We start from the raw sequence: 27,880 nt of genomic DNA, 5'->3' as shown, positions 1-27,880 counted from the left end.
CAGTTGTTGAGATCGCTTTCAATAGCCTTTATGGCCCTGAAGGAGTGCTCCCAGCTCTCTGGTCATGAAATCCCAATTTGCTAAAAGAAAAAGAAAATTCCCCGGCTGTTCCTGTAATCGGAGGTTCACCTCATTGAGCCAGTTTGTCACCTGGGGCGAATTAAGTGGTTGCCATTTTATTCGTTTCACCAGGTTGGTTAGTTCATCTTCTGTGGAGTGGCCTAGTTCTTGGCCTGTATCTGCAGTCTGGTGATTTAAGTTCAGATTTATTACCAGGAGATTGTGATCACTTTCTGTGCAATTTACGATGGCAAAGCTCTGAAGATGATTAATCAAGTCACTTGACATGAAGATGTAGTTGATTACGAAGATTTTCTTAAATGTGGGACAGGCATCCGGAGTCTGATTTGCTGATTTTAGGCCATATGTGATGTGAGAAGTTGGCCTGGCATATGCTGTTCCTAGTTATAGGGACACCTTGCACCAGTCCGATTCGACTCTTATTGATGATAGGTTTAAGACAACCTTTAAAGAAAGCTATCCTAGTGGTAGCTGTGGAGAGCAGCCTTCAGGCTAAGTCTTGAAGGAGTGTTAAGCTTATTGTTTTACCATAATAACCTCTTGAATAACCAAATGAAAGAGTAGCCCACACAGGTATATATATAAAATATATGTATTTATTCTAGACAGAATCCCACAGTCACTTTATGTGGCTAGTGGCAAAGTTACAATTCAAACAAGCATTTATAAACACAATAAATAGCACAGAAATCAATGGGCCCCAGGGGGGGACCAAACCATATACTAAAATAGTGGTATAAGAACCACGACAATTCTACAGGCAATGCCTAGGGCATTCAGGATCGCTTGCCCCTTCAGAATCCACCCACAGTTAAGAGGAAGGGGACCCACGGGAGACGCGTGCAGTGCAAAGAGCTGCTATCGGGATCGCAATGTTAGCCTATGGAGAATGTCGCGGTTGAATATTTCAAGCTTAAGGACACTTCTAGCAACAGTACAAAGTTAAGGCTTGAGACTTAAGGCTTTGGGGAGCCCACCACCACGGGAGTACCGAAGTACCACTGTTACCTGCCCCAGGGAAGCCGGGTGCATAGGTCGATTCGGGTGTCGGGTCGCGGGCTGATTTTCTATGGAAAAGTAGTCCAAACTGCTGCTAGCTGAAAGCGTCGTTGAAGTCGTGAAGATTAAAGTTGAAGAGAAGATAAAGATGAACCTGAAAGCAGAGGGGACAGAGTCTGGGTCACAGCAAAGTGACCAGGGAGCTCACAGGAAGGAGCTTGTGGATGTCGAGTGCTTCAGGTGTAGAAGGTACAGCTGGGCTCTGCAGTCACGGGCTCCGGGAGGCTTCAAGGGAGGCCAGCTTCTGGAGGGCGACTGTCCCACGTCGGCTGAGGGTCGCTGCGGTGTTAGTGTCCCGATTGGATCCACTAAGCATTGGCAACCGCAACCCACGCAAGATGAACAAAGCAGCTGCTGGTGCAGACCCACGAGGTCTGAGGGTGCTCACCTTTGCAGGGAGCGCAGAACAGGCCTGGAGCAACCAGGGGAACTCTTAGAAAGATAGGTTTTCCTCCGTCAGGGCCCACAAGTCGAGAGACAAGGGACCGCGGAGGGCAGCAAAATGGAGTGCGTAAAAGGGCTCCCACGGGCCACCGGAGCGGACTAGGGAGCTGAGCTTTGGCACGGATGCTGCTTGAAGGTTGGCTCAGAAATGGGCCAAAGCACAACTTCCCCACTGGTCGGGGTCGTGTGCTATGCAAGAGGTGGCCGGGGTCTCGGGGTATGCAGGGATCTCGGCACCCACGTGGTCCACGGTGCTCAGGCTTGCTGGGCACGCTCACAGGACTCTGGGATGCACTGGAGACCCACCTCAAGGTTGATGGAAGGCGTTGAAGTTCGTGAGAGCAGCGAAGTTCCAACCGGGTATCTTGCAGTCTTTTAGGTGCCTGCCAAGCAGGGGGATAACTCCTTTATCCCAAGGGAGATTTCTTCAGTCAGCTGGGCAGCAGCTCGTCGAAGGTCAGTTCTGTTAAGTTCTGGACGAATCTAAGGCTCTAGGGCAAAGTTATTCCCATATATCCCCAAGATTAGGGGATGGTCCCAAATAGAGCCTACCAATCAGAGTAGAGGCGGGAAAGGGTGGCTACACCCACTCCCCTTTGTGTGTTTCCCGCCTGGGCGAGGGGCAGGATGCCCCTGAACCGGTTCCAGGCGGTGTATGCAGAATTGGGGCTCTGCAGCTGCCTACGTGCAACTCTGAATGGACATTTGGTGCACCCACCCTGTTCCAATCCACATATCCTGTCTGGGGAGGTGCTGGCACCTCCCTGCCACAGGAGCCCTATTGTCCAGATGGCGAGGCTGGGGTTTTCCCCAGCAACAGCCAGCCAGAGTCGTGTAGGTGGCGGACAGTAGCCATTTTGTGGTACATGTGCACTTTTAAATTGGTGTCTAAATTCTACCGCTTTTCCCATATCACCCTCCTAGCAAGGGGGAATCGTACCCTCATGCCCATGGCTGGACTGGGGGTATGATTCCTTCATGTTTGACACCAAACACGATATGGTTCTGTGTAGCCATTCTCAAGTTATCGCGATGACGCGATTCACTTATAATGCGGTTAAGAGTATATGGTATGGCTACACTACAAACAACCCAGTAACGGTTTTACGAAGGTTGCAGAGAGGTCCTACTCACGTAGGGGTCCCCCCTCACACATACCTCAGCACCCAGCCCTGTAGGATTACCAGGGCCTGCCATAGGGGTGACCTATGAGAGTATATGTGTTGTAAGGGTATGGGATATAGGGTACCTACATCCCTGTAAGGGGTGCTAGCACCACCTTACCCAGACTACAGTAGTGGTCTGGTGGTGTCAGTTTGTGTGGCTGTCCCAGGGTGGCACAATAAGTGCTGCAGCCCTGGTAGGCCTACTGGGGGACCCATGCCCTGGGTACCTAGGGTACCATCTACAAGGGACTGGTAGGGCATGCCCAGCATCCAATTATGTTTGTACCTAGAGTACTCACAACAGTTTTAGGGAGAAAAGCAGATAGGCTGGGGTCCTGGATAGCAGGATCCCAGCCAGACTAGTCAAAAACCACTCAAATACCAGGCAAAAAGTTGGGGGCAACCATTAGTCAGATTCCACTCTCCTACATGTGATGAGTAGATTGTTAAATTCATCGCATTTGCTATTACTCTGTCCCATATTATGTCGACGGCCCAAATTTTTGGTGTTAAAATCGCCTACCAACAGGATTTCATGTGCACCATCCTCTCCATGTTGAGCATTGGCCGGAAGAGCCTGACTTTCTTATCCACACCCCGGAATGCCTACATGCCTTCGAAGATCTCAACAGAGTAGTGCAGCGCAGAGGTGGCAGGGTGAAGCGAGAGGTTCTGGAAGGGTTTGATACAAGGCTTCCCCCAGCCCTTCTCATGGCTCCAGTCGATGGTCAGCATGTGATCGGTGAACGTCTTGCCAAAAACCAACTTGCCAGGATCTGGCTTCTCCTTCGGCCGCTTATTCAGCTCTATCTGCAGGTCGGAGGCCTTGAATGCAGTACTCAGACTTCTACATGGCAAAAGGTGCCATCGTGGAGCAAAGCCAAGCTGTCTACAGAAAACCTGTCCTCCGTCCGTCCTGCTACTGCCATGCTCTGTTCTCCTCTGTTCTCTAACACGGTCTCGTTATTGAGCATCCAGGCTGCACGCTGCCCGTGAGAGCGCGAAACAAAGGCTCAATGGTTCCTAATGTTCATATATGGAATCTCAGATATACCAGCAGACTGGTTCAGGTGGAAGGAGAATTTCAGACAGTGGTTTAAAGAGGAGTCTGCCAGGGTTGAATGTGTTGCAGCCCCTCTTAAGAGAACATATTGTCTTTAAATGATCCTGGGAGGAATTCTACTAAACAATTGGTGACGAGGATGGGATCCACATTTCGGATAAGGAGTGTCAGACTTGGGCAGCGAATCTCAAGAAGACTTGCCATACGGGAGGGTAAAGATCACGTGAAACTGCGGCGGGCAGGAAAAAAGAATAGTTCTGGACTACTGACCGGAAAGTTAGTACTGCAACATTGTGAATGTGTCTGAATTATATTTCCTTTTTGGGCAACGGATTATCTTTCTGCAACCAACTTTGCTGATGCTCGAGACACTCGTACACCACTTTATTCCACGTGTCGGACTGAGGCATCTGCACACAGGGCCGGCGCTCGGCATGTTCAGTATGGGCAGCAGCCCAGGGCCTCGCGCTCTGCCAAAAAACAGGGGGCCCGCTTCACTGTGGAAGGCCACACTTTCACAATTAGCCCACCTATTCCTAGGGCCCCCTGCCCCACCAGATCACATTACGCCCTGAACATGACGGCCAGGGTGTGGTCACATTCAGGGGTGGGGGGAAGGTAGATACAGAACGGGGACAGCACAGCAGCTGGGCCAGCAATTATGCTGGCTCACAGTGTCAGGGGCGGGGCAGCGCCTCTGTTAAGTACCGGCCATTCTAGGCGCCCTTTGTGCATTTTGTATCCAGGCGACAGAAGGCCCCTTTGTTTCCAGGACCAGCCTTACACAGGTAAGAGGAGGTGGGTGAAGGGAGGAGGGAGCAGCCAGATCAACTGGCTTTTGTTAACTGTAGCCTTTGTCTGTAGAACTGCCTTGTTTTGGGAATTGCCTCATCCCTGTTTCAAGGCCCAGGGGAGGAGCCCCTCTCCCTGGGCCTCGAAGCACTGTATCAGGCAGCAAGGTCCAGGTGTGGGGGCCCCCTTCCCTGGGCCTTGTAGCCATTATGTAATGCCAGGGTAGGATTAGGAAGGGCGGTATTGGGCTGGTGCTCGAAGCCCAGTCCCCGAGGCTTGATGTGGGCCGTTTATTTTTTCTCATTTTCGACTTGCTCTGCTGCTGTGAACTGAAGGGGCCTCAGCAGTCCCTTCCACGGCCCACTGTCATATAAAGAATGTGTTTTTCGATTATTCTCGGACAAAAGAACTGAATTGGTTTTTTGCACTGATCTAATTTTGAATGTTGAATCTTGGCGCTCTGAGTAAAACAAGCATTTACAATACAACAGGTCTCCCATTTACACGAGTTTGAGCTATTGACATTGTAAATGACAATGCCATTTACTTATGTTTTGGCTTTTAAAACAAATAAAAGCCATTGTCATTTACAATACTAATAGCTTAAACTCTCGCAAATGCGAGACCTATTGCATTGCAAATGCTTGTTTTTAATGGGAGTAGCCGTTTTGTTTTTTTATTTTGGTTGCAGGCTCAGTCCAGGAAGACTTCCAGGAGGAACCAACAGCTGGGCAGGTAAGTTGGAGGGCTCGGGGAGGTAGGTACACCTTGGGTTCTCTTCTCCAGGGCACAGGGTGGCTGGATGCAGGGGTGTCTTTTGAGGTCAGATTTCACCTTACCGGGCCACTCGTGGTTGGCGGGGGGGGGGGTCTCCATGCAGAGGCTGCAGGCGACGTCAGGAAGTCCTGGAGGGGTCAACCCACGGTGGGCTCGGACTCTGGAGTGCTGGGGGACCTCGCTGGGACCGGTGGGCCACTCAAACCTTGGCCGTAGGCGACAGGTGCAGTGGTGGTTCCAGGCGTCGGGTTTATTTGTCCTCAGCAGGCTCAGAGCCTGTCTTGGGAGTGTCTTTTGAACAGAGCTGCTGTTCACAGGAGATCCGGTCTTTGTTGAAGGTAGTGAGTCCTACCAGGGTTCTGGAGGTCAAGCGGTGTAGGAAAAGGCGACATTTGATGTAGGATCTCTGGATACTGCAAATGGGCCGGTAGGGCTGGGTACAAGTCAGTTCTTCTCTGCAGTCTCCTCTGCTGGGCGTCTTCTTTTGTCCTTCATAGGTTGCGGGAATCTGTCTTCTTGGTTCAGAGCTACCCCTAAATACTGTATTTAGGGGGTGGTTTGGGAGTCTCGAGGTCAATAGCCAATGGGCTACTGACCTTAGGGTGACTACAGACTTGGTGTGCTCATCCCACGTGGGGGAGTGGGCACAATCCCTAATCCTTATTGGAGAGTACCTGCCATCTGCAAGATGGCGGGCACTGAAGAGTGGGCTTCACCTCACCTACCCCACCTGAGGTTGGCAGGTGGGCACACCTTCTGGGCTGTGCTAATTTTTCCAGCCTGTCTTCCCGCCGAAAAGGAGGGAAGACAGAAAGGGGGCCTATTACTTATAGCAGGAGAAGCTCAGGGTCGCGATACAGAGGCAGCAAGGCCTCTGAAGCTCCCCTGCCACATATGGCTCTTCCTGGCCTGGGGGATGTGTGACCATCTCCACCAAGGAAAGGCTTTGTTTCTGGGCTCAGGGAGCGAAGGCTCCCACCCCAGGGGTCTAGAAACATGTCTTGTGGTGGCAGGCTGGTGTGTACGAGTCAGGGAACCCACCAGAGGCTGGTAATTTTTCAGGGGGCATCTCTAAGATGCCCACTGAGTCCATTTTTCATTAAATCCCACACTGGAATCAGTGTGGGTTTAATGTGCTGAGACGTTGGATACCAAACTTCCCAGTTTTCAGTAAAACCATCATGGTGCTGCGGAGTTTGTAATGACAAACTCCAAGTACCATATATTCTTAATGGCATTACTGCACCTATATTGTCTTTCCCAAACAGTACCTTGTACCCCCAATTGGCACCTCTCTGGCCATATGTCAGTCCCTTGTAAATGGTACCACAGGTACCCAGGGCACTGACCAGGGAAGACCACTAAGGGCTGAGGCACTTATTGTGCCACCTTAGAGGCCCTGTACCATTACACACACACACACACACACACACACACACACACACACACACACACACACACTGCCTTTGCAGGCTGCGTGACTTGGTGCAGAACAAAGTGACGAGTCGACATGGCACACATTTCCCTGTGTGCCATGCCTACAACCCACTGCCCCGGCATAGATCAGTCACCCCTCTAGCTGGGAGCAATATACCAGTGGTGAGGGTACAGGTGCATGAGCCCTGTACCCCTACAGGGTCTAAGTCCATTCTTAGACATTGTAAGTGCAGTGCTGCCATTAAGAGTATATGGTGCTGGGAGTCTGTTATTATGAACTCCACAGCACCATAATGGCTACACTTAGAAGTATGCTATCAAACTTCTCAGCACATTAAACCCACACTGATGCCAGTGTGGGATTTAATGAAAAATGCACACAGAGGGCATCTTAGAGATGCCCCCTGAAAAACGACCTACTGTGAGAAAGTGCCATCTTTCTTGCATGGTATGCCCCCACTTTTTGCTGAATTGCTGAGTGTACTTTGACTGAGTGTGCCTTCGGCTCCTGCCAATCAGGTGCCCAGGGCCTATGTTCCTTCCCTAAACCTCCAACCCAAATTGGCAAACCCTGGCAACATGTCGGCCCCTGGTAAATGGTACCCTAGGTACCCAGAGCCTTGTGACCAGGGAAGGCCTCTAAGGGCTGCAGCACTCATTGTGCCACCCTTAGAGGCCCTGTACCCTAACACACACACACTGTCTGGATACAGGACAAAACAGAGTCGACATGGTACACATCCCTGTGTGCCATGCCCATAACCTACACTGCCCTGGCATACATCAGCCACCCCCCTAGCTGGGTGCCCTATGCCAGTGGTGTGGGCACAGGAGCATGAGCCCTGTGCCCCTACAGTACCCAGGTCCATTTCTGGGCCCTGTAAGTGCAGTGCTGCCATTTAAGAGTACATGGTGCTGGTTGCTTGTCAGACACGAACTCCACAGCACCATAATGGCAACACTGAAGACTGAGAAGTTTGGTATCAAACTGCTCAGCACATTAAACCCACACTGATGTCAGTGTGGGATTTAATGTACCAAGCACCACAGAGGGCATGTTAGAGAGGCCCCCTGAAACCTAACCTACAATCCACGTCTGGTCTGAGAGGCTGCCTAGGCTGCCACACAGTAGACATGTTGCTGGACCCCTGGGTAGGAGAGCCCCTGCTCTCCTGGGCCTGCAACAATGCACATCCCAGGCGAGGTGCTAGATCTCCTCCCCCAGGATGGGCAGGGGGAAGCTTCAAAGGCATGCGGCCTCTGTGAGCTTTCCCAGGCCACTTGCAACCCCCACTTTGGCGGGAAGCTTGGCCGGAAACCCCAAATAAGGACATGGGATGTGCCAGCCTGCCAACCCCACCCCTCAGGTGGGGGAGGCGAGGTGAAGCACATCTCCGGGCGCTTGCCATCTTGAAGATGGGAGGCCCTACCCAATCAAGACTAGGCTACTGCCCCCCTCCCACAGGAGAGTGGCAGAATAGGGGGTGTACCCACCCCAGGCCAGGGACCCATTGGTCCCTGTCCTTTACCTACCTGTAACGCCCCTAAATCTAGTATTTAGGGGCACCCTGAACCTTCCTTCCCCAGATTCCAGATTCCGAAATACAAAGAAGAGCAAGAAGAAAGAAGACCTGCCCTGCAGCTGCTAAGAAGAGGAAGACACCAACTGCTTTGGCCCCAGCCCTACTGGCCTGTCGACCCTCGAACCTGCTCCTGCTACAACCCGGCACCTCTTGTGGCCAGCAACCTCACAAACCCCAGAGGACCTGGCTACCTTTTGGCTCTAAGCACCTGGGACTCCCATGAGTAGAGGCTCTACTCAAAATCAGCTTCTAATCCCTGGCATCAGCCCGGAACCGCGAACCCTGCACACTCTGCACCCGCCAAGCCTGGCCAGTGCCGGAGTGAACAAAGACCATGAGGACGACCCCCCGGCGACTGTGACCCCGAATCCGGCACCCCAGGACTCACCTCGACGCTCCTGACAACGCCTGCGGCCTCAGAACCAGGTACCCCCCCCCCCCAACCTCGATCAACAGAGGGCAAGATTTCCCGACACCAAAAGGCACCCCTGCACCCGGCACCCTGCGGCCCTCTGAGCCAAACTCCTGGGTACCTACCTATCCTCCAACCACCCAACTTACCTCTCGAAGTGGTGGTGGCACCTGAAGAACCTCCGTCCCCGAGCTTGCAGCCTTTGTTCATCTTGGAGCTTTCCCATTGAAATCCATTGAGCGCCCGAAGGCTCAAAAGCACCCTGCACCCAGCCGCCCGAGTGGCCCTGGCAGTGTAACCTTTGCATCTATCTACATCCCCATTTGCCCTGAGCAAGTGACCAGGAGCCCAGCTCCCACAGCCGCGTGGCCTGCTAGTCAGCAGCCACCAACCAAGGCCCCCCTGCCTCCCATAGGATAACATTGGGCCTAACTCACTCTGCACCCGGCTGCCCCTGTGCCGCTGAGGGTGAAACAACTGTACCTACCCGACCCTGGGAGACCCATTGAGTCTATGCCCAGAACCTTAACTTTGCCAGTCGAGTACTTACCTTAAAGCCGATAACTCAATTTTCTCCATAGGGTAACATTGACTGGTTTCTTCTGAAATTTCTTCTAAGTGTGGAGTTTTCAAAACTTAAAATATTCACCAAAAATCAGCCGAGTAACGAAAACGAAAATACTTACCTGCTATTAGGTGAGCTCCCAGTGCTGGATCTTGGTGCCCAGCACTGACACTGAAAAATATTCACAACCATACTTACCAGTAACCCAATTTTCTTCCACAGGGAACCATTGACTGTTTTTCTGTGAAATTTCTTCTGTCGATTTCTGAAAACTTTAAATATTCTTTAAAAATCGTATAAATTTTGAAAACTTAATTACTTACCTGTTTTGGATAAAGGTCCCAGTACTGAGTCTAGGCACCCAGCACTGGATTACAAAAGTAACGAGAACATACCATACCTGAAACTTGAATTTTCTTCCATAGGGAATCATTGTTTTCTATGAAATTTCTTCTGTGTCAACTTTTAAAATAGCAAAATATTACTTAAAAGTCCTAGTAGTAACTAAGTCGACTTTTATCACTTGTTTCTAAGTACTGTCCGAGGACTGAATCTAGGATCCAGTCCTGGAATCACCAAAGTAATCTAGAAAGTAATCTATTGCAAATAACTTGAAACTTCCATTGAACTCAATGCATTATTGTGTTTAAAATTGTGTTGCCAATTGCAACATATTGTACTTTCTACAAAAGCCAATTGCATATTGCAAAAGTATTTATACAAAGCATCTCATTCTGAGAAAGTATATTTTAATAGCTATTGTTGGTTGTAAAATAAAACAGACATATATTTTTTATATAAACCATTGGCCTAGAGTTCAGTTATTGAGTGCGTGAGACTATTTGCTGACTGAGTGTGTACAACAAATGCTTTACACTGTCCTCTGATACTGCCTTACTGCTCGACCAAGCTACCACTTTAGAGAGTAAGGTTATATCTAACTTTAGCCTCTGTCAAACCTCTGGGGGATGTGGACTCTGTACACACTGTACCTATTTGGGAACAGTATATACAGAGCCACTTTCTCACACCTACGACTAGTGTCCAGGCTGAGTTGCTGCTTTCAGCTGCTACCACCATACAGGTTTCTGGACCCCTGGGTCGAGAGCCTGCTGCTCTCGGGGGCCTGAAACAATGCACATCCTGGGACAAGGTGCCAAGCCTCCTACCCCAGGATGAGCAGGGTCCACAAAGGGGAAGCTTAAAAAGCTTGCCACCTTTATGAGCTTCCCCAAGCCACTTGCTGCTTTTAGCAACTTGTCCCTACTGGTTCTGACCCCCATTTCGGGCAGGAGAACTGGCGGAAAAAACAGGGGAGGAAGAGAGGTGTGCCCACCTCTGCCAATTCCACCCCTCAGGTGGGGTAGGCGAGGTGAAGCACAAGTCGCAGTCCCTGCCATCTTGCAGATGGGGGGACCCAGCCAATCAGAGTGAGGCATATGCCCCCCTCCCACTGGAGGGTTGCATAATAGGGGATTACCCACCCCAAAGAAAGGACCCATGGGTCCCAACCTTTACCTACCTGTAACACCCCATAATTAGTATTTAGGGGCAACCCTGAACCTTGCCTTCTCAGACAAGAACCGACCAAGAAGAAAAGAAGGAGGACCTAAGAGTCGCGCTGAAACTAAGAAGAGGAGGACGCCCACTGACTTGGCCCCAGCCCTACCGGCCTGTCCCAAACTCCAACCTGCTCCAGGGAAATTCCCGGTGTGTCTGCAGCCAGCAACCTCAAGAACCCCGAGGACCTGCCCTGACTTCCACAGGAAAGACTGTCTCTCGTGAGCACCGAATTTGCTCACCCACAGACTCTGGCTCCGGCAAAATCCGCAAATCTGCACCACTTTGCACTCGACGCCCACGGCCTGATTGGCCTAACACCACGAGGCGGCCTCCCCGGCGATCCGGACCTGGGATCTGGTGATCTATGACCTGTTTCGAATCTCTAAGCGAAGCCTGTAGCCTCTTTCTGGAGGATCCCCCAACCGTGACCGGAGCTGGTAAGAATAACCAGACGCCTAACACCCCTGGACCCAAAATCCCATGGCCTTGGGTGGCCCAACCAAAGGTGTCCCAGCACCCCCAGGCATCCCAACTTACCTCTCCAACCGGTGGTCAACTCCAGAAGATCTTTGTTCCCGAGCCTGCAGTCTTTGTTGAAACTGGAGAATCCCCATTGAAATCAACATGGCACCTGACACCAAACCAGCACCCTGCACCCAGCCTCCCCTGGGCCACTGCGGGTGTACTTTGCGTGCTAAATAAGATTCCCCTTTGCCCCGAGCTAAACCCCAGAAGCTTTGCTCCCACAACCTTGTGGCCTGCTTGTGAGCAGCCACCAACCGGAGGTCCCCTATCCCCATTGGATAACATTGGGCCTCACAACTCAGCCCTCTGCACCCGGCCTCCCTAATGCCGCAGAGGGTGCTTTGAGAGTGCATCCTTGTCCCTGGGGGAACCCTGGTTCTTATCCCAGAATAACAACTCCCACAAACTTGTACATACCTGCAAACCGATAACTCAATTTTTCCTCCATAGGATTGCATTGACTGCTTTTTCCTGAAAAGTGGAGTTGGTTTGTATGGAACATTAACAAAACTGCAAATGTACTAAAAGTGATTTACTCACCTTTTGTGTAGGAGATGTCTCAGTGTGATATCTAGGCATATCACACTAATTAGCAAAAGAAATCTGAATAAAGTAATCCAATAAGTAACGTGTAAAGTAATTTATAGCGTAACTGAAAAGTAATTTTGAAACAGTAACTTACCTGTAATTCATCCAACTGTATTTGAACCTCTATTCAATTGTAAAATATTGCATAAGATTTTGCAAAGCATTTATTACACTTACCGGCATCAGGCTTGGCTTTGTTCTAGAAAAAATAATATTTTTGATGCAAACAAAATTGGTCTGAGTTCAGTCTTTTTGAGTGTGTGAGATCATTTGCTGCCTGGGTGTGTACAACAAATGCTTAACACAACTCTCTGATAAAGCCTTGCTGCTCGCCCACACTACCACAAATAGAGAGTGAGGTGCTATCTACTTTTACCTCTGCCTACGTTTGGGGTGCCACTGGACTCTGTGCACACCATAACTCATTTTGGTATGGTATATACAGAGCCAGTTTCCTGCACATCATGACAATATAACTACAGTAAATATGGATTTGCTTAATTTTGTTATAATTTGGTGTGTTCTCTTATCTGATCAACCCACCCTGTCTCAATAATAGTTTGATGTAAGGGAGGTCAAACAAACACCAGTTTAATGATCATGCCACGCAGATAGACAGAAACTGGATTAATTACGTTTTATCAAGCAGCCAATCAGGAACAATGAGGTAAGCTTCTCACAGTAGATCTCTGGGATAGCGACAATGAGGAAATTCTAGGGTTTCACACCTCTAAGGACAGGCAGGGGCCTACCTAGGCTGTATTTGGACGCACATGTTTGACAACACTCAGAAGACTGTTGGAGGTTGGGGGAATGCACGTGATAGATAACTGGGTCCAGGTGTATATGTGTGATGGAGCCCCATATGAAATGCAATTTTGTGGACAAACAAAGAACGCCAATGTTCTGTGTGGCATCCTGGACAGCCAGTCAGGATCATGGAAGCCTGCCCACCTCCAACTGACTCTTAGAGAGCTGTGCATCTCAAAGTATATTGTTTACAAATTTTTACTTACAGAGTGGATAGATTTATTGGTTTGACGAAAATATATCCCTCCTGGAACCTGACAAGGCCCCCCAAGTAGCAAAAAGAGAGATTAAAAAAGGGGTAAAAAACAACCAATGACAAAAGAGGGGTTGTTCTAAGAAGAAGCAGAACACCTAAAAGAATCTACACCTAACTGATTTAGTAATTTCCCTTGGTTGAAGGGTGAGAAGGGAGGGAGACCCTTTTATTATTATACCCTCACTCACTCTAACAGTGACATGCTTCATCATCGGGCTCACCCAGACCTCTATTTTATTCCCTCAGATGAGGGGAACATCTGCAGGAATTTGATCTGAACTTGTTTGATAGTGACACTTCCCTCTTAGCATCAAAGGAAAAGGAGAAATTAATGGCAATGTGCCCAAAAGACTGGTACCTGCCCAGTCAGGACACTCGGGGGAGTGATAAGGATCCTTTGTCCCCAACAACAGAATTTAGTGCAAGGAAAGCAGAATAAGGAAAGCTAATTTCCTGCTTTGCTCCAGGATAGTCAATTAGGAATAGGGAGACATGCTATCCATCGGTAATTTCTTTTGGGGTGTGTCGAATCTAAACTTTGATGTGATTTTGACAGGTTGTCTTAGGGTGCTACTGTTAATCAGTCTTCCAAGTAGGTATATTTGCAAACCGGCCCTTATGCAACACTTCATCCTGATGCTGTTTTGGCACCAGTGCTGATACCACCAGGACAGAGCGGGCGCATTCATAGCTGCTGCTTGAATGAACTAGACTGGCTGGTACGAAGAAGGAAATTCTTAGACCTACAATAGAACCCCTTTGTTTGCGAAGAAACCTCACAACATATGGATTTGGGGTTGCCTTATGGCACACAGACAGATTTTTTTACATCAACAGTGCAGCGTAACTGGTAGTCTGGTCAACTTATTGATAAGAGCAAATAATACCTTATTCCATATGGTAGAATTAGGGCATGAAGGGGAAACTTTCCTTGGTTAAGTGTTACAATATTTATATGTAGCTGTGCTCAGGAATAAAGGAAAAAACACTTTATACTTTTGAATTGCATACACATATGCTGTAAGAGCTGCACCAATAAAAAAGTATTGGTTATTGCAAACAAGAAGGAATTGCCAAGTTGCTTTCAGTAAATTTGGGAGTGCAGGGGGTGATTTGGGGGGGGGGGGGGGGGCGCTTTAGATCTTAAGTAATTTGTTTTTAGGAAAAGCCTCAAGTCCATTATCATGCAAAACACCATGTGTCACTGAAATGTTTACATGTGTTTGCTTAGCTATTTTTCTAGAGAATACAACATGCTACATATTTAAATGAAAATATAAAGGTTAAAGGCACCATGTACATTGTATTGCCAAAAAAGATTTCGAACTTGAACTATTGCCAAAAGCAATTTAAAGGGGTGCATTTCCTATCACATGTAACTGGAACTTTACATTAATTTCCTCCAAGTACTTTATATTTAAATGAAATAACATAAGCGTACATAAACAAGCATGGAACTGATACATTAAAATTGTTAACAGCAAAGTGAAAAACTTGCTTCTTGATAGCAGAGTTGGTGGGTTGTGAGAAACCAAAGAGTTAAAAAAAAAAAGCTATGTCGTTTTATGTCTTTGTTAATAATGCCTCACCTGAATAATGAACTGACAGGTTTCCTACTCTGCATCAACATTTCAGATTCACTCACCAAAATTGTGGCTTGCCTTTCTGAGTGCCTTTTAATCTACAATTTTTCATTGTGTACTCCAACAGATAATCAATCATTGATAAGGCCACAGGATCTGCCACTCTCGGACCTAGAAAACCGAAATTAAATTGTCATAGATCGACCAAAACGTTTGCTTTCAAGCATACTAGCAATTTGACCTGCACGATACCAGTTAAGCCAGTCCTATCAAGTGATTTAAGGAGAAGAAATGGGCCATTCACATCCTGTCATAAGCTCACATTTTCCAGTAGCCACATTATTGTCCCTTCCCCAACTAAAAAGATCCTGCAGAGAAGGGCCTCCCGTAGAGTTGTGTGTCTTCTTACAGAGGAAGGCAAAGCTGGCGGTGAATCTTTGTTCTGTAAGGTTCATGTGACAGAAATTGAGCAAGGCTGCACACTGCTTCTAAACAAATATTCATTTACTGGGATGCTGCGTCTGCCCTCTTTTGACATCTGTGTATTTTGGACCAAGTCTGACTCCAGAGTAAGTAGTCTGCTTATTATTTCCAAAAACATTTTAAATAGTCACTAATTACTACATCCACTGATACAGGATAGAATATGGACCCAATGTAGTGCAATGTGAGTTGTTGCAACCACAGGTAGTACGATAACTACTTCCTTCATCGAAGAACATTACAAAAAATAAAAAAGAGAGATTTACCTGCTGCTGCAGTCCCTTGCTGTTCCAGAATGGACAGTCGAATTCTGACTGATTGTATAGACTGTCAACATGGATATGATAACCAGACAAGGGGGAGGAAAGAAGGCCAAGGCATCCAGGTAAGTAAACATATTGTACCAATCAAGGAATTAGAAATGCTACATATGTCCTGTTCCTTCCCACCTTTGTATTATTCGACAATATAAGAAGAAAACAGGTCATTTCCCTACAGAAACCCATAACTCTCTTGTACGGCTTTACAAAGAAAATGAAAATAAACAGGGTCACTCAAACATGAACCTTGGACCCTCATAGCTTTCAAGTCTTCGTTTCCTTGGATGAAACCAGATGGAGGAAAAGCAACCACTTGTAAGAGCACATCTTAGAGATATGTAATTCAGTGAGATTTCTCGGAGTGAAAAACACATCAATTTTCAGAAACATGAACGGATTTTCCAGCGCGCAACCAAGATGGCCGCGTAGGTGCGAGGCTCCCGAGGACCTCCGCGACCTCCTGAATTAATCCTGGCGATATCCTATCCTTGTTGAGGGGACTGTGTCGGTGAACCCGAGCTGAGGCGCCACCCGTTTTTCGGGCTCAAATCGGACCCCGGACATAGGTGGGAGCACCGATCGAAGGTTGCGTCCTTCTCCGCGCCGGCCCCCCGGACTTGAGTAGTGGGGCGATCCGGGGACAAAGTGAACAACAACGGCGGGCAGGGCTGGGCGACTTGCGTACCCCGCGCTTTCACTTTCGCTTTTGCGCCCTCCTTGCCCTCAAGCGAGGTAGGGTTGCGGAGCGGAGTGCGGTGGTGTGGCCCTGTCCAAATGCCCGGCTGACCCGCCGGCTGTGAGTCGTCCTGCGGATCGGTGGTCGCCCTCCCCCCCCCCGGAACCCGTGAACTGGTTTATCGGCCCGTTCGAGGAGATTGGCACGACGGTGGGAGAGCAAGCATGTCCACCAAACAAGATGGCGACCGGGCGAAGGTGAAGACGACCCGCCGTGGCCCGGCACACCAATCCAACAGTATGGACCGCTACACTCTCCAGAAGGGATCTCCGGAGACATCGCGCACATCCCCGGCGGGCCCGACGGAGGCATCTGCTCAACCGGTGGATCTGACCCTCCGGGACGTCATGGGCGCCATCGCAGAGATGAAGGCCTCGGTGGACCAGCGCTTCGACACCCTAGCGCAAAAAATAGACTCGGTCCTTGTGGATGTGAGTCTTGTGAGGGCTGACTTGTCCAAAACGAACGACCGGGTCGATTCCCTGGCCCACACCACAACGAGCCTCACGACGGATGTGGTGGCCCTCCAAAAGGAGGTGCGCCGGCTTGGCCAGGCGAGCGCCCTGATGGACCGGCGACTGGAGGATTCCGAGGGTCGGGCCCGGAGGAACAATGTCCGTATTGTGGGGGTGCCGGAGGGACGAGAGGCGGAGGCGGCAGATCTTTTTGTGGAAGAATTGATCCTTACCCATCTCCAGCCCCGGGGGCTGAGTAAGCTTTTTGCGGTGGAGCGTGCTCACCGGGTCCCTGGGGGCAGACCTAAGGCCGGTGCCCCGCCGCGGCCTCTCATTGCCCGGATTTTTAACTTTCGGGACAGAGACGCTATCCTGCAGACCTCCAGGCAACAGGGACCGGTCAAGCTTGATAACATGGATGTGCATTTCTACCCAGACTTTACTCCGGCGGTCCAAAAGCAGCGATTGAGTTTTCTCGGTGTTAAACGTCGCCTACGGGACCTGAATCTTAAGTACTCAATGCTTTTTCCAGCTAAGCTGAGGGTGGAGGTGGATGGTTGCACGCACTTCTTTGACCGGCCCGAGGCGGCTGGGGACTGGTTGGACGCTCTGCCTGGAGATCGGGGCCGGGGGGGTGGGGGGGGGTGCGGTTGGCGGGGAGGGCCCGCCGGATCAGAATTGAGGGGTGAATAATAGGCCTTGCTCTGGACAACATTCCTTTACCATTTATTGATCGTATATGTTCCCCTCCTATGGAGGTCGTTCGGGGTCTGTTGGGGGCTTCCCTCCTCCTCTGGGGGACTAGTTAGTTTTCATCTATGGGGCGACAGGCACACTGCACTTTGGGGGGGCTGTCTGGGCTCATGCAGGGGTGCAGGGAGGGGGGAGTTCTGTTGGGATGGGGGGGTGTGTTGTTTGTTTGCACCGCAAGGCAAACCTGCTACTGTATTGTTGCTCTCGAGATGCTCTGTGGGGGACGACTGCTTGTTTCTACGTACGATGGGGGGTAGGGATTTGACTGTGTTGTCATGGAATGTTAACGGCCTGGGGGATAGGATTAAGCGTGGTGTGGTCCTGCAGTACTTGAAACGTATTTCACCAGATGTTGTCTTCCTGCAGGAGACACACCTTATAGGTAACTCCTTTCATGCTATGAATCGGCGGGGCTATCGTTTGGTGGCCCATTCGGGCTTCACTTCGGGCTCGCGGGGGGTGGGTATCATGATCAAGAACTCGCTCCCGTTGGAGATTGATGAGGTGCGCCATGATGAGAGGGGACGCTACACTGTCCTGGTGGGTAGAATGGAGGGTAGAGTGTTTATTTTTATATCAGTGTACGTCCCGCCTGGGTTACAAGCTACTACATTTGCGGACCTGGGACACCTCCTCCTGGACCTTCCGGGTGGCCTGCTGGTGGTTGGAGGGGACTTTAATGCGGTGGCTTCTGGGTCCATGGATCGTCATCCCCCTAGGGACCTCCCCCGGGCACAGGCGTGGCTGTCCGGTCTTTTAGACACGCTGGGCCTGGTGGATTGCTGGCGACTAAAGCATCCCGCACAGCTGCAATACACCTTCCACTCGGGTGCCCATGGTAGCCTCTCGCGGCTTGATTACATCCTTGTCCCGGCGGCCCATGCTGGGAGGGTGGGGGAGGTGTGCCATCTGGCGCGGGGTATTTCAGATCACTCCCCGTTGCTGTTACACTTTGATGTCTTCCCGAGGGGGGAGGGCAGGGTGGCTCCAATCAATGCATGGTATTTGCGCGACCCCACCATTCGTGCCGACTTGATCAAATCCTTACAGAGATATTTCGACGAGAATGTGGGGTCTGTCCCTTCGGCCATCTCCCTGTGGGAGGCTTTTAAGGTAGTTCTCAGAGGGGAGGCCCTCTCCTGTATCTCCCATGCCCGGCGGCGCGAGCGGGAGGAGGTGACCCGGGTGGAGGCCGAGATTGCGGAACTGGAGGGTGACCTGGGGAGTGGGGTAACGGATGCCAAGCTGCACGTTCTACACCTCAAGCAGGCGGCCTATAGAGCCCTCGTCATGGAGGCGGCCAGGGGCCTCAGTAGAGAGCAGCAGGGGCGATTGTATGATGTGGGTGATAAGGCTGGCAAATTGATTGCGTGGTTGGATAAGAGAGAGAGAGCGAGTCGTGTGGTTCCTTTGATTCAGAGTATGGATGGTGCGTGTGTCACCGAGCCGGAAGCCATTGTCTCCTGCTTTGCGGATTATTTCCGCGAGGTCTACTCCCCGGTTTCCCCCTGCTCGGAGGAGGATTCCCGTGCCCTGCTTCGGGACATTGCGCTGCCCTCCCTCACGGCGGAGGACAGGGATTTGCTGGACGCCCCTCCCACCTCGGACGAAATTGCCCTGGCTATTCGCTCGGTTGCATCCGGCAAGGCCATGGGCCCCAATGGTATCCCCATCGAGCTATACAAGCTACGCCCGGATGTACTAGCGCCCCACCTGCGCGCGATGTTCCTGGCGGCCCACTCGCAGGGTTCCCTCCCGCCGGACCAGCGTCTGGCCACAATCGTGGTGATCCACAAGGAGGGGAGACCCCGTGAGCGGGTCACATCCTATAGGCCGATCTCGCTCTTGAACGCGGAGCCCAAAATCCTCGCCAAGGTGTTGGCCAACCGGTTGGTCGGCGTGGTGGGCGATTTGGTCCACCAAGACCAATCTGGCTTTATACCACACCGCAACACGGCGCTTAATCTGCGACGCTTGCACGGGGTGCTCGCGCGTGTCCCATTTGTGCGGGAGCCGGCCATCTTGGCGTCCTTGGACGCCACCATGGCGTTTGACACGCTTGAGTGGCCATACATCTGGGCGATGCTGGCGAAATTTGGATTTGGGCCGGGTTTCATTAGCTGGGTCAAATTGTTGTATTCGGGCCCATTGGCGCAGGTGGTGGTGAATGGGCGAGTCTCGGCCCCATTCGCGCTGGGGCGGGGCACGCGACAGGGTTGCCCCCTGTCGCCTCTCCTGTTTGCACTGGCCCTGGAGCCCCTGGCGGAGTGGCTGCGGTGGCACCCTTCCATCCGTGGTCTCCGTTGGACCCCCGAGCATGAGGACCGCGTGTCCCTCTACGCTGACGATATCCTGCTGTATCTCGCCTCCCCGCGTAAATCACTGATCGTCCTGGTTGATGTTTTGCGCTCATTCGGTCGCAACTCAGGCCTTGTCATCAACTGGGCGAAATCCTGTGTATATGTGCTTTCCGGGGAGGCTCCGGTCCTACCACGAGACTGTCCGATCCAGATTGCCTCCCAGGGGTTTCGGTACCTGGGCATATATATTACTCTGGACCCGGAGGCCCGCTACGAGCGGAATTTGCTACCCCCCCTCCAGCGCTTGAAGGAGGACGTTGTGCGTTGGCGGCGTCTGCCGCTTTCGCCGCTCGGCCGAGCGGCCTTGTTTAAGATGATGTCCTTGCCGCGCTTTCTGTACGCCCTCCAGAATACTATGGACTTGGTTCCGGCACGCTACTTCCGTGAGGTGGAGGGCCTCCAGCGGCGCCTGTTCTGGGACGGGAGGCCGCGTATTGCTCTGGCTAAATTGACGCTCCCGTGGTACGATGGGGGGGTCGCCCTCCCGGATATTAAACGGTATTACTGGGCCTCCCAACTAGCTGCAATTAACCATGGCCTTTACGGGCCCGCCTTGAACCCGGCATTTGAAATGGACAAGATGCTCCTGCCCGGTGGCGATTACAATCGAGCGCTCTACTCTGGCGCGCCCGACTCCCGTCTGACGGGACCGACGCGTGTCATGGTGCGTGTCTGGCACGCGGCTAATGCAGCTATGGGGTGGAAGGACCGTTTGACCCGGGCGTCACCGCTATATGCGTCCGAGAGGTTGGGCTCCCTGTGGACGTCGAAGGGCTTCGAGAAGTGGGACACGATCGGAATCAGCACGGTGGGAGATCTCTGGACGAGGGGGGGATTCAAAACTTTTGAGACGCTGCAGACGGAGTTTCAGCTGCAAGGCAGTGAGTACTTTCGGTACCTCCAAGTCCGCCACGCGCTGGGCTCCGTCTTCCCGGATGTCGCGTCCATTCCGGAGTCTTCCCCCCTGGAGGACAGAGTGCTGGATGGCTATGTCCCAGACAGCACGATCTCCCTTATATATAAAAAGCTGATTAACGACAGATCGTGCCTGCTGACTAGTCTCCGCGAGGCCTGGGTTGCCGACGGGCTGGAGCTGGACGACGAGGATTGGATTTCCGCGGTGGCCTCTCCGAAGGAGGTGGCCATCCCGGCTCGCCTTCGCTTCGTCCAGCTTAAGATCCTTCACCGGGTTTAAGTGACGGGGCCAAGGCTTCTACGTATGGGCTTTGCTGGTGACGGGTTGTGTAAGCGTGGCTGTGGTGCCTTGGCAACTTTTATGCATATACTGTGGGAGTGCCCTAAGGTGGAGCGATTCTGGCGTGGTGTGCATGAGGTCCTGCGTGTGGTTACGCGTGTCGCGTTGTTGCCGGAAGCGAGGAGATGCTTGCTGAATGTGTGGGAGCCAAACGACTACTCGGTCCCGCAGACGCGGTGGGTGACTCTGGGATACATGATAGCTAAGCGTGACATTGCTCAATTGTGGGGATCCCAGAGGCCCCCGGCGGTGTTGGCCTGGAAAGAACATATGGATTGGTGTATGTTTCGTGAAAAGGTGGTGTATGTGGCGAGGGGTAAGCCTGGGGCATGGGTGAAAATCTGGGGCCCCTGGAACGCCTACCGCGGGGGTATTTGTGAGCCGCCACTGCTACCGGCTGCCTCGCCAGCTCCGTCTCCCTAGCTGACCCCCCCCCCCTCAGCCGTGGGCACGCGGTTCCCCAGTCCCTGATCTACTCCCATTCCCCTCTTCAGAGTTTTGCTGCTGGTTGGGATCCCCCACTTACGGAGCTCGTGCCGTCATTTTGGATTGCGGGTTGCCTTGCGGGTGTGGTTTTTTGTGTTGTTTTGTTTTGATAAAAGGAAACCGTATTGTGGGCTTGGAGTTATGCGGCCTGCGCTATTGATGTCTCCTGCCTCCCCAATCTGCACCGCCAAGAGACTCTTACTGTATGTATGTAATATGCTTTTGTCACTCTAGCGGCCGGCCGGGTGGTTGTAGGCCCATACCTGTAACTTTTTCAAACTGCAATAAACGGTTTCAAAAAAAAAAAAAAAAAAAAAAAAAAAAATTTCAGAAACATTTAGTCAATAATAATAATGGAAATAATAAGAATTAAAAAAATTCCAATATGGTTGAGTGGCTCCTCAACCAGACCTGGAGAAACAGTGAAGGAATATAGTGCAGAGCAAAGCACAAGCCATGGGATTCCACCTTACACTTCACTTCTTCAAAGCGGTTTGGTTGTGGAGAAGTGTGGCTCAATGGTTAGAGCGGCAGACCCTGATGCAGAGGTCTGGCCCGGACCAGGGTTCAATTCCCGCCTCGGCGGGTCTTGGGCTCAATTTCCCCGGACCCGATAATTCTCGCCTCGATGCCTATTCTAATCATGGGTCCCACTCTGCCACTCTTGGCAATAGCTTGCTTAATCTCCACAACGGCCCCAAAAGCGCTAGGATGCCTGGCTTCACCTTGGGGGTGCCCAGGATTGGGCACTTCACAGGGAAAGCCCAGGAAGGGTTCCACAGCGGTTTGTGCACAGCGCCTGAGAGACCCTTTCGGGGGTGTGCGGAGCACTATATAAATGCACTACATTTACAAGTTGGTAAGTTGACAAGAAGGAGAAAGAAATAAGCAAACTGCTTGAGGTTTGTAATGTAAGAAGAGATGTGGAGGAAAAAACAATGCTTATGGATATTACAGTGCTGACAACTGGCTGAGCGAAAACTCGGTTAAGCAAAGAACACTGGGGTTTGGCCGAGGTGCAAAGGATAATTACAATAATACATCACCTACTTGTATGAAAGACTAGGAGTTTGGGAAGGACAAGAGCACTCTGTGTGTGTTTTTTTTCCAAAAGATTTAGGGGCACCAGATTGTGGACTCCTCTTTTACCCCATTTTTCTTCTGAATATGTGGCCTGTGGCTCTATCTGCCTTGGCTTTATCAGTAACAATTAAGGTTCCTGAATGTTAAAAATACTAACACAAGGTGGGTGTCCTTATAAACCTGGTCCCAGTCATCACTGGGTAAAATATGGAGCCATCAGATCTCAACACTTATAAAGGACTCAGAGAGTTCCTTCACAGAGAACTATGGAAAAGATTTGAAGAGTACTATGACGTGTGGCCAAATGTACAAATCCCTTGCCTTCGAACCAGACACAGCTCACCAGAAGATGTGGTGGAGGAAATTGGAGATGCTAGGATGCAGATGCTAGGATGTTAGGGCCCTTCCAGGTTACTTATCCCGCCATGGGGAGGGTATACATATACCCAAAAAACACAATGTAAAGTCACCTCTGCATCTGATACAATAGCAGGATTAAGGAAAAGGGTATGTTACACCAGCGGAGAGGCTTCAGTGTAGATGTGAACTATGGATATGGATGAGCTCCTATGATCAAGTTACAAATACATAATACTGTTTCTGTGTAGAATCCCAGGAGCACTTGCTTTTAATAATTTTATGAGTAGTCTAGGACCAAACACAAATTGAATTATTTCCTTTGTAATGAAATGCAGTCCCAAGCTAGCGGAGAATAAAAGGATTTTACTTGGTGGGGAAGAAATGAAGAAAACTCAGTATTTCACGTATTTGGGAATTCCAATTGACGTAGGCTTTAATTGGAAATTCCTCTTGGACCTAAGAGTCATGCAATTCCAAAGAGCAGTAGATGCTGTTTTTAGATTCTCTAAAAGACTGGGGTGCAAACAACCTACAGAAATGCTTTGTATTTTTCATAGTAAATGCGTGTCTGTTGCTACTTTTGGTGAAGGCTTATGGGGCATTTTACTGGTAAATCCTTACAAATTGGGGAGAATAAGTTTATAAGAAGACTCCTGGCAGTTCCACACTCTACCCTGACAGACTTTTGCCATGAAGAGGTTGGCCTTGATTATATAGAAACACTGTAAAGTCCTGGAAAGACAGTGGAGAAAGCACTATGCTCCACAGGCTAAGACTGCCTTTCTTGAGGCACTGAAAAAATACCATGCCTTATACAGATCAATACGGGCTTCCTTTTAGACGGACAAGATTATGACTGCCCAAAATTGCCAGAAAACTCTAATTAAAGTTGTGACGGAACTCTCTGCGTCAAGCACGTTCCTGCCTTCCCCTTCACTTTCGCAACTTCAATGTAACGAACTTGCACTGTTCTTCCACAATAAAGTTGCTTCTATTCATCGCCAGCTTGATTCCGACTCCTCCCTGCAAGACAACCTCATCTTTCCTAACACTCAACTATTTGATCAGGGCAATATCGCCCCCAAGCCCACTTATTTGTTGAGTCTGGTCAAATTAAGGCCTGGCTCCCACTTGATTTGACCTCCCTTCAATGTCTACTGGAAACTATTAAGTCCGGCTCCCCACTTGATCCGCTACCTCCATCTAAGCTCAGACTTTTGGATGAGTCTGCCCTTGGTGTGATTCTCACTCACCTCAATAACTCTTCAAATTATGGGCAGGTGCCTCGAAATTGTAAACACGCACTTGTGCTCCCTTTACTGAAAAAGACTGTTCTGGACCCACTCTGTTGGTCAAATTACCGACCCATATCTCTTCTTTCAACCTTTTGCAAAATACTGGAAAGACACATCAATTCTCAACTCTCCACACATGTGACATTGCACAAATTATTCCATCCATCGCAGTCGGGTTTTCGTCATGGTCATAGCTCTGCTTGGGACGACGGAGATCTCAGGCAGCAGCTTGACAGGGGTGGAATGGCACAGCTCATCCTGTTGGATTTGAGAGTAGCCTTCGACACAGTCGCCCTACCCATCCTGGTGGATCGCCTTAAAGCCGCAGGCATTGAAGGTGTGGCCTTGCAATGGCGGCCCTCTTTTCTAGAAGACCGCTACTATCTTTTCACATACAACTAAATATACATCAGTAGCCTTAACATCAAAAGTACCCCAGGGCTCGATTCTGAGTCCTCTGCTTTTTAACCTTTATGTTCGCCCCCTGGCAGACATCGCAGAATAATCTGGTTTGACCATCTTCTCTTACGCAGATGATACTCAGATCGTTTTCTTTCTTTCATCTGCTCAACCTTCAGGACCCCTCACTACTTCAGCTTGGACTACGTAACATTTCCTTATGGATGTCCAGCAATGCTTTAAAGTTGAACGGCTCTAAGACTGAGGTCCTCATCCTGGGGAACAATCCTGAACTTTGAGGCGCTAGTCATTGGCCCGCCTCTTTGGGACCTTTACCTGCTCCGGTCACGAAGGTTAAGAACTTGGGTTTTACCGTTGATGGCAAGCTTTCTCTTGAAATCTAAGTGTCTGGAGTCACAGCAGCTTGCTTTGCGGTCCTTAAATGGCTAAAAAAAGATCCTTTGGTTAATTTCACCTGCGGCCCAAACAACCGTACTGCAGGCTTTGGTGATTTCCAGACTTGACTAAGGCAATGTACTTTACTTGGGTGAGGCCAAGGCTCCTGTTCGCCGTCTTTAACTCATTCAAAATGCGGCCACTAGTCTGCTTTTTGGGCTGGCCCGTCACACCTCGGTCTCTCTTCTGCTCCATCAACTCCACTGGCTCAGAGTTAACAAACGCACTGAGTTCAAGGTCCTTTGTTATATGTTTCAAGTTAAGCATGGCTTGACACCCTCATACTTTCAAAACCTTGTCCAGCCTTACCTACCCTCCTGCCAATTGAGATCGTCCAGCCTTCCTCTTTTTTCAGTTCCTAGAGTACAGCTGACCCATATGGGAGGTCGTTCGTTCTCTTACCTTGGACCTAAATTGTGGAATTCTCTTCCTCTGGAACTCAGGACCTGTCAATTAGCCTTCCGTAAAAAGCTAAAGACCTTATTTGATAGTCATGTTTAACTCCCTCCTCCAATCCTGCCACAACCTCACTCATCCTGCTCAGTGCTGGGAAACCCTGTTGGGTAGCTGTGCGCTTTATAAATCTTTAAAATAAATAAATGAATAGAAGATTATATCAAACTACAACCACTTTGGTTATGGCACAGACTCTGGACAAACCCAGAAGCCCATTATATAATCTTACGAGATTCTCTGAAACTGGACAACTGCTTGGATATTCCATGGCTCAAGTATATTAAAACGAGTTTCAATAGACTTGGTGCACCAACATTTTATCTTAACCCAGACAGTTTGTAGACTATTCCCCTAACTAAAACTAAAGAACTCTTTAATCAAAAGTACAAAGATCCCGGGCAGAGATTAGCGGGGAGGGTTAGTCCGGGACGCCTCACACATTATTTACAGGTCATTGCAACTAAAAGGTACAAGTTTTTTCTGACACTGTTTCACCTCCAAACTTTACACTTTCTGCTAGCTTTCCCAGTAAGAGGCACGTGGTTTTCGACTCTCCCCTGCCGTCACTTTGAACATTTACCAGCAGAACAAAGCACTTTGCACTTTTTGCTTATTTGCAAATTTTACAGTGCACCAAGAGTGTGGTTCCTTTGGCTGATATTCAAGCACTAAAAACTAGATCTCATGCCGTGGCCTTTGCTTATTTGCACTGCTTGGGAGACAAAACTATGACACATGCGGTTTTAAAATACATTTTAAGTGCCAAAAAGATCAGATCTCATTACTGAATGATTCTCTCATCGTGCAGATATCTTTTATTACTTGTTTTTCATATTTTTAGGAAAGGTCTATCTCAGTTTCATGAAGCTTTATATTGTATGTGGTTTTCATTTATTTGCTCCGACTTTTATGGCTCAGTTGAGCCGAATAAAGTATTTGATGATGATGACGGAACAACAACTGAAGCATGAGCTCGTAATCGGGATGCTGGGTGGATGTATGTAAATGTACAACCTACAAACCAATAGTTACAGATTAACATTTTCCATTTCTAGCAGGTGCCGCTGTAGGTCACATGCTCTGCATACACTGAAAAGAGGTGCACTACCCATAAGGCAGTGGCTAGCAATCAGATGAGGCAAATGTGAGAAATAAAGCTCTAAATACACTTTGGACCATTTGAGCCTCTTGGTGGCTTGGATATCCACAACGTAAGTGTTTGGTGTGGACCATGATGCAGCCTTACATACATCTGCGGGTGGTATATTGCCTAGCGAAGCCATTGTGGCTCAGTTTCCCCTAAATGAATGTGCTCTAGGCACTGAGCGCCAAGTTCGATTTTGCCTTGGCATAACATCCTTAGATTTGACCATTCCCTTACAAATCTCTATTTGGGAATGGGATTTCCAAGGTGGGATTATGCAAAAGCAACAAAGAGTTGCTTTGTTTAAAGAGTACTTTCTTTCTATCGATTTAGTAAATTGGAGCTCTCTTAAAATACAATGTGTGGGCAAGGGGAGAGAAGCCGAGCAATGGCAAAGGCGCACAGAGAGCATACACCTATAGATCAAGACACATTGAGTTATTGAGTTGGGGAAGATTAAGGGGAATAGAGATTAAGGAGGCTGGTAGGGCAGAAGTTGGCGAATGATAGGCAACGAGAGTGTGGGTAATAATGTAAACTTTTGTGGTTGCATAATATGACAACTATGTAGGGGTGAAGGGAGGAGCACAGTACTCCTGAGTATTGAATGCATCAATTGTGAAAGAGATGATGCTGAGATGGAAATGGAAAATAATAAAAAAAATTGTTACAAAAAAAAAATTACAATGTGTGCAAAGCTTTCACTGCCACTGTTTTTGAGGGTGTAGAAAAATGGCAATAACATGGTTTGCTTGATATGATAAGCAGAAACCACTTTTGATAGAAAACCAGGATGTATCTTTAGAACAACTATATCCTTATGGAACTGTACAAAAGACACACTAGTGTTAAGGCCTGAAATGTACTTGCCATTCGTAATGGCCTTCAGGAAAGGTACTGCCTCTGAATAGAGTGCAATGGCTCAAAGGGGAGTCCCAAGAGTCTAGTGAGTACTACAATTTAGTCTCCACATAGGGACTGGTGGTATTTTACAAGACACTATCCTCTTAAGACCGTAGATCAGTGTGTTACTGACAAGGATTTTGAATGAAGATGAATGCTGTCTGTTCTGTATGTAAGCTGAAAGATGTGCATGCCAACTTTGCCTTTAGGAAGTGCCGCAAATAACAAACAA

The 27,880-nt window shown here is 49.5% G+C and overlaps 1 protein-coding gene across 1 annotated transcript in view; it reads right to left on the bottom strand.

Moving 5' to 3' along the window:
* LOC146772276 (uncharacterized) overlaps window positions 1–27,880 on the bottom strand; it is a 133,491-nt gene that overhangs the window by 63,655 nt on the left and 41,956 nt on the right. The window contains exon 4 of the mRNA XM_085639888.1: window positions 14,767–14,875. Within this exon, the coding sequence (XP_085496014.1) occupies window positions 14,767–14,875 (109 nt within the window). The remainder of the gene's footprint in view (window positions 1–14,766; window positions 14,876–27,880) is intronic.

Source organism: Triturus cristatus, chromosome 12 (genome assembly GCF_964204655.1).
Source record: "Triturus cristatus chromosome 12, aTriCri1.1, whole genome shotgun sequence".
Lineage (NCBI taxonomy): Eukaryota > Metazoa > Chordata > Amphibia > Caudata > Salamandridae > Triturus > Triturus cristatus.
Note: the sequence above shows the minus strand (reverse complement) of the source record. Positions and strands in the feature narration are given on the sequence as shown.